The sequence below is a fragment of the Neolamprologus brichardi genome, chromosome 7, assembly GCF_056152115.1.
Source record: "Neolamprologus brichardi isolate AB-2024 chromosome 7, ASM5615211v1, whole genome shotgun sequence".
NCBI classification, from domain to species: Eukaryota; Metazoa; Chordata; class Actinopteri; order Cichliformes; family Cichlidae; genus Neolamprologus; species Neolamprologus brichardi.
In genome coordinates, this window is record NC_142110.1 from 55,087,453 (window position 1) to 55,100,637 (window position 13,185).

Consider the following 13,185-nt stretch of genomic DNA (forward strand, 5'->3'; position numbering starts at 1 on the left):
CCATAATGCAATTCTTTGGCTCGTGCTCCTCGGCTTTACATGAACATGTAGACAGTGTGCTGTTATATTAAGAAGAAAATAACAGAAAATAGCAGTAAAAATAATCATACTAATAATAATAATGATAAAAGAGAAAAAGAGAGAGAAAAAATTCTCTAAATATTTAACTGGAGCCTATCCCAGCTGTCATAGGGCGAGAGCATGGGCGAGAGGCGGGGTACACCCTGGACAGGTCGCCAGTCTGTCGCAGGGCCAACACGCAGGGACAGACAACCATTCACACTCACATTCACTCGCACATTCACACCTAGTGGCAATTTGGATTATCCAATTAACCTATCCCCACAAGCTGCATGTGCATTAATTTAATTTAATTGCGCTTTTATAGCGTCGCTTATAGCGTCGGGCTTCCATACATCACGTGCTTCGGAATGTTTTCGATCATCTGATTGGCTGCTGCAGTCTCGGCAGTGTTTTTAATTTGTGGAACAGGGAAGTGAAAGTTAGCTGCAGTGCGTCGTTCATTATTGATGTGTGTAATCATTACACTGACACCTCATTAGTTACAATAACTAATGAACAGCTGGTGCTACTTTACTCTTTCTTGGTTAGCTAAACGCGGCTGTACCGACTTCCTGTTTGACTTTGACGGAAAAAAAACTGTCCCATTGAGGTGATAAATAAGAAGATGACTGAAGGTAATGGCAAGGCGGTTTACTGGATCATTGCCTCGACTTTCATAGTAAATTTAGCTCAAACTTTAGCGGCTCGGCAGCCTCACGTCGTGTTTATCCTGGCTGATGACTTCGGCTGGTACGATATCGGCTACCACGGCTCCGAGATCAGGACGCCAAACCTGGACAAGCTGTCGGCCGGAGGAGTCCGCCTGGAGAACTACTATGTGCAGCCTCTGTGCACCCCCTCCAGGAACCAGCTCATGACCGGGAGGTATCAGGTGAGAACACAGACTGGTTATAAAGATAGTTTAAATACAGTCGATATTTCTTAATGACCAATAAGCCAACCAGTCCTGATCTGAACTTAATTCTTCATTTTTCTGACACAAATTACCGGTGTAAACGATTTTAAGAGGTGTTAAGTGAAATGGGCACAAACGCATACAGGGGAACAAAAATAATAAATCTATTCCAATATTTTAGAATCATTATTGTCACTTCATTCGACGAGTTGGTAAATATCACATTAGTTACTTGGTAGGCTTAAAAATAAATAAAAGACGGACATCGATATAGAGTCAGGTAATAAGTATTTGGACAGTGACGCATGTTTTATATTTTGTCCACAACATAAGCATATTTATGCAACATAATGCCATATTAGTGACGAGAGGAGCAAAAGCTTCAGGAGTGGTCAAATCAACAATCTGCTTTTCTAAAAAGACAGAATAAAGTGGCCAAGTTGGCAACAACCAAAGGTCTGAAAAAAAAAAACACACACACACACACAAAAATGACTAAAGTGGAAGATTACAGAATCTCTCCTGCTAAACTGAAGACTGAGAGACCACAACTGATGGTGGCTGCATTAAAGGCATAGCAAATGGTTGATAACAAAGCATCTCAAGCGAGAACACTCATCATGGGAAGCCCCCAGCAGCCTAAGACCTATTGCAGCACAGCTAACAGAGGAGTTAAAGTCAACTCCTCTAAAGGAAGCTTTTAAGCCTAATCTTAAAGTAGAGAGGCCGTCTGTCTCATGAATCCTAACTGGGAGCTGGTTCCACAGAAGGAGGGGCTGAGGGAAAGAGTTCCCATTCTACTTGGTGTTTAAGGTGTTTAAGATAAGACGTGGCCTGATTATTCAAGACCTGTATGTGAGCAGAAGGATTTAGAATTGAATTCTGAATTTAACAGGGAGCCAGTAAAAAGAAGCCAATGTGGGAGAAATCTGCTCTTTCTTTCTAGTCCCTGTCAGGACTCTTGCTTCAGCATTTTCGGATTAACTGAAGGCTCTTCATTGAGTTTTTATGACAGCCTGATTATAAGAAATTATAATAGTTCACCCAAGAAGTAACAAATTCATGAACTAGTGTCTTCAGCATCACTCTTAGATGGATGTTTTAATTTTAGAGAATATTGCACAACTTAAAGAAAGTACATATTTGTTCAATATGGACATTGGAGGACAAATCCTGAGCAAAATCGACTCCAGGATTCCTCACAGTGTTACTGGAGGCCAAGGTAATGCCGTCCAGAGTAAGTATCTGGTTAGATAACATGTCTCTAAGCTTTTTAGAGTTTTATCTGCAGCAGAAAATTAGAGGTCATCCAGGTCTTTATGTCTTTAACACATACTGCAGTTTAAGTCATTGTTGTGTCATCTTCACGGATCGATAACAGCATATTTAATGAACAGGTGATCGATTCTGTGGACAGAATCGAGATCAGGATGTGGGAGCCAGAATTCTGGCTAGGTTGTAGGTCACTCAGTGAAATGCAACTCAATTTACAGATTTAAGTAATGTGGTTTTTTTTGGGGTTTTTTTGTTGTTTTTTCTGGATTTTTGGTTGATATTGTTTCTCTCCTTTAAATTGAAACTATCATAATAATTAGAAACTTGTGATTTCTTTGTAAGTGAGCAAACTTACAAATTCAGCAGGGGATGAGATAATTATTTCCCCCACTGTAAACTTTAATGCAACCAGATGTGTTTTTTTTTTTTTAACCGCAGGAGTCATTCCCTGCTGGCCTTCATAAAGGCGTAAGCTGCACATCCACCCACAACAAAAGTGGAAAGATCACCAAAGAATTTGCATTCAGTAGCATGAAGAGTCACTGATGGCAGCCATTGTGATTCCAGCTAGCTAGCGAGCTAACACTTTTATGTCCGATGTTAACATCACATGTTTCGTGGCATTATTTGGTGTTTATGCATGTTAAATTGTCTTTCCTGTAAAGAACAATCCCCATTATTATAACCAACACTTCTAAACAATAGTCTTTTTTTCTTCATGTAAATCAAATGTGAAATTTGGTTAAGCCAATCATAGAGGACCCTTCGCTGCATGATGAGAACAGTCTTCCTACAGGCTCTGCTTTGGATTTGTAAACTTTATTTTAATGGAGTCTTTCTAGGGAAGTACGTATTATTATAGATGTTGATGGAAAGGAGAACAACAAGACAAAGTCAGGACATTTATTTTGAAACTTCTGTTTGAGTCATCGCCACCACAAAGGCTGTTGTTTTCCTCTTTTCTGTTTTTTTTAATGAGTTTGTTCCCTTTTTTACTAAATTGCAGATTTCTTCTTAACTGTTTGTATTTGTCTTTAAACTTCAGATCCACACCGGTATGCAGCACCAGATCATCTGGCCCTGCCAGCCTTACTGCGTTCCTCTGGATGAGAAACTGCTGCCTCAGCTCATGAAGGAGGCGGGGTATGCCACACACATGGTTGGCAAGTGGCACCTGGGCATGTACAAGAAAGACTGCCTGCCCACACGCCGTGGCTTTGACACGTACCTTGGTTTGTATAATGTGGAAGAAACACTTCACGGAGCACATTTTGCATGAATGCTACTCAGTAACAGCTCATATGTTTATCTTTGTGTAAAATCATGCACATAATAACTTACGATTGCCTTAGTTACACGTCACCTTCATGATACATTTTAATCTTTTGCATTTGAAGTAAAAATAGAAGATTGTGTATTAAAAGTGAAGTTACCCAAAAGTTAATGCAATGTTTTTGTTCACCCCAATAATTAATTCTGACACCTTAGATGCTAAGGCCACATGCTAAAAACTGAAGAGGGCTTAGATGAAGATGTTTGACTTCACTGAAGAGGACACTGTTAAGTGAATAAATCCAGTTCTAAACATGTGGAGGACAAAAGCACCGTTTGGACTAGAGCATAGCGCCTTAAGGGAGGACTGTTCTTACGAAGGTTTAGCCATCTTGTTTTTTTTGTTTTTTTTTTTTTTTCATAATTTTGTTGACAAATCAACACGTATACCTCTGCTGAGGAAACTATTTCCTAACCACTTGCTGCATTGCTCGCTGTGTGTCATGCCAAAGTCTGCAATTTCTTCACATGTGAAATGCGCTCCTCAGTAGCTGACTACAACTACAGCATTTTTATTATAGCCTTTGTTTATCCCAGTAAAAGTCAAATTGAGAATTTAAGTCTTTTTGTTTTTTAAAGAAATTAAAAAACTGCAACTATTAAAAATGCTTCCCTATACTCCTGGTCCAGAGGTTGAACAGTATTATAGACATTTTGCATTATTTTTAAATAATATTATGTATTTAATGATTTTTGTTTTTAATTTTTGAGCACATACAGTACTTTTCCCATCTATATTTAAAGCCTAACAAAACTAGTGTCATTATTTATCTGCCATCTTGATCGTAGTCTCATAGATCACGTCCGTCTCTTCTCAAACTACCCAATATACACACACGTCTGAATGACACGTACTATATAAACTGCCAGTACCAGAATTATCAGTATCTATGTGGCTTTTGGGAATCATTTCTGTCACATTCAGATCTTTACGAATGATAAAAATTCTGTGTCGTAGCCGACCTCAAAACAAACGGCGACATTACGTGTAAATTTTGCTAATAGTGTCTGTAATGGACAGTGAATATGTAGCTTACAGAGAAGAAGAATAACTATGTAATAAATATTTAATATTCATTTGTTTTTTGCCATCTCACTATATAAAGTGATATAATGAACATATAAAGAATAACAGGATAAATTACCATACATGACTGTGCTTTCATTGTTTTTAAAGCTGTTTTTAATGTATTGATTACCCACTGTGTGCCACAGGTTACCTGACAGGTAGTGAGGATTACTTCACTCACTTCCGCTGTTATCAAAGCCCCTCACTGAACCTGAGCCGCTGTGCAATGGACCTTAGAGATGGGGAAGACGTCGCAACAGGATACAAAGGGGTCTATTCAACTGAGCTGCTGAGCCAGAGGGCCATCAGCATCATTGAAAGACACAACTCTCAAAAGGTGACACACAACATCTCATCACATACATTAACTGTGAAACTGCTAGCCTAACTAAATCTTAGATTTAACCTTAGTTATCTTAATCACAATCCTAGATTTAACATGTATAGAAGGTTATCAGCTCAGATATCAGATGATGTATGCTGGCACTGATACCAGCTGATTGGCAGGGTTTGGCAGTTACCAGAACTAATGTTACGCTTGATTTTTAAATGCTGATTTTTTTATTTTTTAAATTTATTTTAATCTCATCCAAGAATTATCTTTATTTTTTCTTTAAGCTTTTTTAGCTCAGCCTCTCATTTGGAGTAATATCACAACTGTGGGGTTTTTTTTGGGGGGGGGACGACATTTAACGTCTGTAATGACAGCAGTATGAATGTTCTGTCCCCCGTTTCCCTCTCTTTCAGCCACTCTTCATGTATGTGGCGCTGCAGGCGGTCCATGCACCCCTGCAGGTGCCAGAGCGCTACGTGACTCCCTACAGTTTTATCACAGACACCAATCGCAGGCTCTACGCTGGCATGGTGTCAGCTATGGATGAGGCGGTGGGCAACATCACCCTGGCTTTACAGAAAGAAGGACTCTGGAACAATACGGTCCTTGTGTTCTCAACTGGTATGAGTTTAATTATTAGTTGTTGTTGTTTTTTTGGGTTTTTTAAACTAAGATGCTAGATAAACCACTATTTGTTTTACAGTTGTTTTTTTTTTTTTTTTAGAAATAAATGCATTATATAGCTGAGTACTAATTAGAGCTGTGTCTCAGTGCCTTCTATCTCTTCATGTAATCCCAAAATTGACTCCATGATATTGAAATCAGTCTCCACGAGCTGAAAGAGATCTCAAATGTCCCAGATTTATTTATTTTAAGTTGGCTTGGCTGACAGATGTATTTCTGCGGATGCCCACTAGAGGGCGGTGTTTTGCTATGTTTGTTCAAACGTCACTGCCGGCTGACAGAAGTAAGGAAAACTTTTCTTAGCTCATGTCTTCGTGTAGAGCTCTACAGGCAACTCACCGAGAAAAAGACAAAGGAAAAACATCTAATAAACCTTTGATGAAGAACGTAATGTGGCCAAGACGGGCCATAAACCACATCATTTAAACCTGTGCCTGCTCGCAGGTTTCCACACGTGGAACATCTAATGATTTGCATCTGAAGTAGGTAACTACATTTGAGGGTTATTTTTAGGGGGTTTTGTGTTTTTAAAGGGTAATTAGAAGACAGGAACAATGCTGTGAAAGTAAAGTGTGAGCGTTTTTATGCCTGTGGTGGGCTACGGTAGGTGGCCTGTTTCATTGTTCCTTTACACATTTGGCTCGCTGTGATTGTGAGGATTGAGCCAACCATATGCTGGGCAGACACTGACTCTGCTGATCTGAAGCAGTGGAAAAACTCAGAGTACTTCCTGCTTCTGTGTAAATGTGGTGCAGAGCTTATGTAATCTGTGATTTGACCAGATAAATGTTTAACTATAACTTACTGAAAGAAGGCTTATCAGTTGTTTGGTTAGTCACATTTCCAGCTCACACTTTGAATTCATCCTGGTCAAGCTGTTATCACTGACTAAGCTTAACAGGACAGAATTGGCAGAATTTGGTTTGGTTGGACTTTGAGTTTCCTTTATGATGACATTTTCTGTAAACTGACAGCCTCACTGGGAATTTACTGTAAGCAAATGAGCAAGGAGGATGAAGGGACCTTTTGGGGGAGCTGGGAAAGACAGAGTTGGCCTGTAGAGAGGCGAAGCAGCTTGAAAAGACATTAAGAAGCAGACGGTCTTTTCCAAAAACCGTTCGGGAATCGACACAGACTACTTCCTGGACTTGGATGACACTTTGCCTGTGAAAGGGGAGCCTTGCCTGGATGTGACTGGTCAAGTGTATTTATACTGGATCTGCTTATTGGGATGATGACAGTCTAACCGCCTGTGTGTGCACTTGTGTAATGGTTGGATATTTTATAGGTGTATTTGTCAGACAGTGAGACAACATCAGCGTGTTGTTTTAATGTCTCAGCTGATCACTTGTTTTCAGCAATAGCAGCCCTGGGGAGTGCACTGACAGCTGCTTCATTGGTTGTTCAAACTGAAATCCTTCATCGCTTGGATGGATTGCCATTGAATTTTTACAGTCATGTTACAGAGTACATGAATCCCTAATGACTTTAATGATGCTTTGACTTTAGCTCAGCACCACATGAAGTTTCCCAATAACTGCTGATCACTGGACTTTATGCAGTTCTATTAAAAAACAAAACAAAATTCATAGATTTGCAATGAAATCTATAGAAGATTGTTCTTCACATGACTATATGTCACACATCTGAAATTGACAACAACAAAATAAAACCCTGTGTAGCCCCCATAGCAAATTGGCACATTACATTGTGTCAGCTGTGAAACTTTGTAATGTTGCGGCTTATTGATGTTGTCCATTTGCTATAAGGTTAAAGGCTACAGTTGGTGCTACAGTCACAGTTTGCCTTATTGGCATACAGTGATCAATGATTCAGCTCACTTTAATTAGGTAACATAAAGTGGAAGGATATCAGCTGACTGGATAAAGTTTTATCAGGTGATAGGAGTTTCCTTTTTGCCTTTAAAAAAAAAAAGAAGAAAGAAAACAACTTCTTTATGCATTTGCTTAAAGAGTATTTGACTCATCAAAACCTGAGCACATATCGCTTAGATGGGTTTTCCACCTTTAAATTCATTTTTATGGTTTCCCACATGTCTGCTGGAAATATAAAATGTTTGGCTGATGTACAATCAACATTCAGAAACCAAATTTCCACAGACTGACAGAGTGACACTGGAACCTGAACATATATGAAATCCAGACTCTGGGAAATTTTGAACATTGTTTCAGTATCTACAAATGATCTTCATACCTTTTGCCCCTGTGGTTGTTTCAGATAATGGAGGTCAAACGCTGTCTGGTGGCAGCAACTGGCCTTTGCGAGGGAGGAAGTGGTCACTATGGGAAGGAGGAGTCCGAGGAGTTGGATTTGTTGCCAGCCCGTTACTGAAACAGCCGGGCACCGTGAACCGTGAGCTCATCCACATCTCCGACTGGCTGCCTACACTTGTCGGCCTGGCAGGAGGAAGCACCACAGGCACGAAGCCGCTGGACGGCTTCGATGTGTGGAACGCGATCAGGTGAGCTGGGCCGTTTTTTACTGTCAAGATCTGTCACAGGATTTGAGGGGGAAGTTGGCTGTAGCCTGGAGGGTTTTTGTGAGTGATACCAGCTCTTAAGTTCGACAGCTTGCCCTCTCTTTGTGCCCCTTTCAGACCCTCCCCCACCCCCGCCCCATGCTCGCACTCTCCAGCTACCTCTGTCTTCTTCTCGTAGGAGCCCCTGCTTCTTCAATAAGCCCTTTGTTGCTGTGGCATTGAGAGCTCAAAGAGAAGGAAATTGCATCAGTCATTCTCACACAAATCTGTAGTCCGTCCATCCCTCTGTTCTGCCCCCCCCCAGCTTTGCTTCAGACTAAAAATTAAGCTGTCCTCCTGTTAGATCAGCTAATTTGTTTTGCTGCAAATCCTTTTATGTCAGGACATGCCTGAGATGATGCAATTTTGTTAAATGTAATATATTCAATTAAACGTCTGGATGACCTCTTGTGTTTTGGAGAACTTTGCAAAGCAGCTATTAGTAAATCGATAAGTCACACGGAGCAGCTTGCAGACCACAGATGTGCTTTCCATGTGAGGCGAGCTGTCACTGTGTCCCATTTGACTGACACATTATATTTGTAAACTAAATGCGGACACAGTGAAAGAGGTGAAATTGAGGGCTACAGCAGAGCCCCGGCAGAAAATCGAGGCTTAGCCAGGACCGCAAACTACTACTCGCAGCCTCCACTTGACTCGATTGGCCGTTGCGTGTCAGCTGACCACCAGCTGCTGGCACGGCCGTGTGAGCAGCACTACAGGGCACAAAACGCTGCTTTCATTGTGTTTTAATTGGACGTCCCAGTTGCAGAAAACAGCAGCCCCGGCAGCACGGCCTGGGAAACGTAAACCAAACGAAGGCCCAGAACAGAGAAGCACCCAGTGAGAGGGTGAGACTTATTTCAGTTGTGTTATCAGTCAGTGTGGTCAGAGAAAGTGGTGCGTTTTCTCTGTGGTGGAGTGCGGTCAGCGCATATGACCGCCTGGTGAGCAACAGCCAGCTGCTTCAGATTTACAGATCCTGGTGGGTTTCACAGCACATGAGTCAGCGTGGCGTGTTGGTTGTGTGTTCTCTTATTGAAGTGCAACACTGCTTTTATCTTACAGCAAAGGGTTTGCCTCACCCAGACTGGAGCTGCTGCACAACATCGACCCTCTGTATTATGACATTGCTCCATGTAAGTTCACATGTCTTTTTTCCACTTTAACGTTATTGGAAATCTTTTTTTCAGTATGTCTGAAAATTTTCTCAATTAATGCAAACGGCTGATTTCACAGAATATCCATTGTTAAAGTCAATTATGCCTTTCCCTAAAGGTAGAGTAAGTCATTCAACAAGCTGATACATTGTCATGAACTTAGAATGAATCCATTGAAAATTCATGAGAGTAGGCATTGCTTTGGGGAAGCTGCTAAACAGCTACATGTATGATGTCATAAATATCAGATAGCCCTGATATGATCAACTTGGAAACACTGCTTCGACTGTGAGCACAGAAGCTCCACCTACCTGTTGTTTATTAAAGCTTTTGTTTATGAGGGTGCAGCTAATCACAATAGTGTTGGTTTAAAGGACTGGTGGGATGACCCCACTGGTGGGGAATGACCACAGAAGAAAATCTTCAGTGAAGCTAAATTGAATGTATATGATTCATAAAAAAAAAAATAGAAAGTATAAACTGACCATCACTGCTTATTCAGTTTGGTGTCTCCAGATAGGTGGAGTCTATCCCAGCTGTCATAGCGTGAGGTCAGGGTACACCCTGGACTGGTTGCCAGTCGATCAAAGGGCTAACACATCGTATAATTGTGTCTTTGAGCTGTGGGAGAGAATACCCTGAGACAGGCAAGCCCCACAGAGAAAGGTCCCAGCTGACCAGTGGATGTGACTATTTTGACCTTTTTATCATTCAAAACTATTTTGGTAGAGCTAATGAAAAAAGATACAGATCTAGAAATGAGCTTCCAAAGATCCACGAAACTCTTTATAATACAATAATTATGTTAAATTATTTTATTTTCTGCACAGTGCAGATAATTAAAATGTTATGCAGATTAATTACATTCACTTGCATTTAAAAAAAAAAAAAACAGTAATTAAGAGAAGTGATGGGCCCTGTGACGAACTGGTGACAGGTCTGGTGCAGCCCAACCTCTTGCCCTATAACAGCTAGAGTATATGTTGCTCCCCAGCGACCCTGAATTGAATAAGCAGTAAAGAACGTAGATGGATGGCTGACCTGTTATTGCAATAAATGTGACAGGTAATCATGATATGGATTTTAGCTGTTCTTAAGCGGCGCTGCTGTAAATCAGTCTGCTCGTCCTGTGCAGGGTCATGGGTATCTGGAGTGTGCTCACATTGGGTCAAAGGTGGACTGCAGGCTGCCTGGCAGATCATCTGTTTATCACACACTGCAGGCAGTTTAGTGTCACGGCTAAGTCTAACCTGCATGCTTGTGTACTGAGGATGAAACTCACACAGGCAAGCTTAAACACTCTTAGTCATAATTCACATGCCAGTGAAGGCTTAAGATGATGAAAACCTCATGCACTGACCTCCTCCTCCCCTGTGTGCTTGCAGTGTAGGATATGTTCTCCTTTTCTTACTAACAATGTAATTCTGCTGTGTTTTCTCATTAAGCCTGTATGAAAGGATCATTGTTTGAGCTTAGACCTTAGAACAGAGTCTTGTATAACATTTGAATAAAGCAAAAAGAGTGTTTGAAATTGTTGTTAGGTTTGTAAAGAGTGTTTGGAATCTTAAGATTAGCTGAATCCAGTTTTTTTCCCTCACTGTTTCGTATATAACAGATATTTTGTTTTCTTCTGAGGAATGCTGATAACACCGGGGTGAAACTCTAATCATTCACTGTTGACACTGTAATCAGTCGCCAGGGAGGAAATCTGAGAAAGCTGATGTTAGAGGGCAGGGCGGGTGTTCGCTCTTTAACCTCTGATTGTAGGGAGGTTTTACAGGAAATCTGCTATGGGACTGCTTTTTTTTTTTTTGGACTCATCCTTGTTTAAACCACTTAATATTTAGTGGACCAAACCGCTTCCATCTCTGGGGAGGTAGCAGGGCAGTTATCTGGGGCCATGCTTTCTGACTTTTACTACACTTCAGTTACACATTTAAAAATAGTAAAGGTCCAAGGGGACTGAAATGGTAAAAAAATAAATAAAAATCCTGCTTATATAGCACCTTTTTAACCTTGGTGGTTTTTCCAAAGTGCTCTAAAGTCTTTCTCCTACAGCATTTTTAAAGCAGCAGAGACCTACAAGGTGCCGTCCTGCCATAGGGAGCAACTTTGGGTTTAGTTTCTTGCCCAAGGACACGCAGACGTGTGGAGGAACTGCAACGTGAGCCACTAACCTTGCTATTACTGGACAGCACACTCTACCAACTCAGCCTTGGTTGCTCTCTGTTTCTTTTTTGCAAACTTTTTTGGGACTGAAAAGCTTCACAGATGTACCAGACAGATATTAATATGTTGATCAAACACATGTGAAACAAACAGTAGTCTTATGTATTAGGGGCTTTTCAAAATATTATCTGGATTTCTTTAAACAGCAGTCCTTTAGAGTTTGTACAAGTCACGCTCCTTCCTGAGTCCATATTCAACAATGAACGTCAGCCTGCTTTAATATGAGATTTTCAGTGTTCGACGTCAATCCGTATTTCAAGTCAGCTAAGCACTGCACAGATCTGGGCTTAATTTCAGGTTTAAGGGCACCTTTTGGTGTTCACTGGTGGGGGATCATGTTCACTTATCTACATTAGCGACTCTCTAGTGGGTGTGTTGGACCAGGCCTCAATGCTCACCAGTGAGTCCCTGTTTGTTCCGTTCTCTGTCAAGATGATGCAAGTGCGGCAATAATGTTGAGTTACGAGCCCCGGGGAGGCCAATCCATGACTGATGTATGTGTGTGTGTGTGTGTGTGTGTGTGCGTGTGCATGTGTATTTCCAGGTATGCTTTTACTGTATTGCCAGTATATCTGCTATCAATGTCACGCTGAAAAGAAGCCATTGTGAATCAGGTACTTTTGAGATGGTATTGCACAATGGATGAAAATCTGATGGAACAGACAAAAGTCTGAATGAAATGCAGCCCAAAACCATGAAAGAGCCTCAACCATGTGTTACAGATGAGCGTATAAACTCACGGGCCTCTACTGTCGACGTCTACTGACTGAAATTAGAATTCATGATCCCATAAGACCTGTTGGCACTGATTTTTAGTCCACTTCTTGTGTGTTTGGCATCCCCAGTCTTCTGCTTGCCTTCCTTAAGAATGGCTTTTTGACAACCATCTTTCCATTGAGACCATTTCTGATAAGGTTTCAGTGAACAGTAGATGGGTGAATTGAAGACAGATGCTTTGCTCTGGTCCTGTGTTAGGTCTCTGTATGTTTTTTGTTTTGTTTTTGTTTGTTTTAATTGTTATTTCTTAAACTGTGTACAGCAGATGAACAATATCTGAAAGTCATGTCCATAAAGCCTAATTCTTATAATTTTGTCCTACTTGTCTTTTCCTCAAATTGTTTTAAAGGAACACTGCACACCATGCCAAGGTTTGGCAGGTTTTTGTCAGTTAATGCCTGTCAAACTGTTTGGTCTTTGGCATTTTTCTTAGATTCAACTTAAGTAGTGAAAGCAAACTGTTTTTGTGACAGGCTGACAGTAACAGAGTGCTGAAAGAGCCAATTAAAAATTGGTTCTTTGCTAAGTTGTCTGTTGCATGTTCATACAATACTGATTTATTCCTCGAGTTAGATGTCTTTTTCATCCTTGACTGATAGGTCAGTGTTAGGTGGCTTAATTAAGAAACATTTCATCCCTCAGTACACAAGCATGCAGGTTAGGCTTAGACGTGACACTAAACTGCCTGCAGTGTGTTTCTAAAATGGCAGTGTACAGGATTAGACTGAAAATGAGTTAAAAAGCAGACAATATCCTAAGAAAACTTTGAAAGACCTTCTGAAAGTTTGGAGAACTTTTGCTCAAGAT

The 13,185-nt window shown here is 40.8% G+C and overlaps 1 protein-coding gene across 2 annotated transcripts in view; it reads left to right on the forward strand.

Annotated features, from left to right (window-relative positions):
- The first annotated feature begins 497 nt into the window (after positions 1-497).
- arsb (arylsulfatase B) overlaps positions 498-13,185 on the forward strand; it is a 39,209-nt gene continuing 26,521 nt past the window's right edge. For both annotated transcript variants that reach the window (XM_087843893.1, XM_006796899.3), the window contains exons 1-6: positions 498-955; positions 3,300-3,486; positions 4,802-4,992; positions 5,403-5,610; positions 7,912-8,155; positions 9,281-9,351. In XM_087843893.1, the coding sequence (XP_087700019.1) occupies positions 689-955; positions 3,300-3,486; positions 4,802-4,992; positions 5,403-5,610; positions 7,912-8,155; positions 9,281-9,351 (1,168 nt within the window). In that variant the 5' untranslated portion in view covers positions 498-688. The remainder of the gene's footprint in view (positions 956-3,299; positions 3,487-4,801; positions 4,993-5,402; positions 5,611-7,911; positions 8,156-9,280; positions 9,352-13,185) is intronic.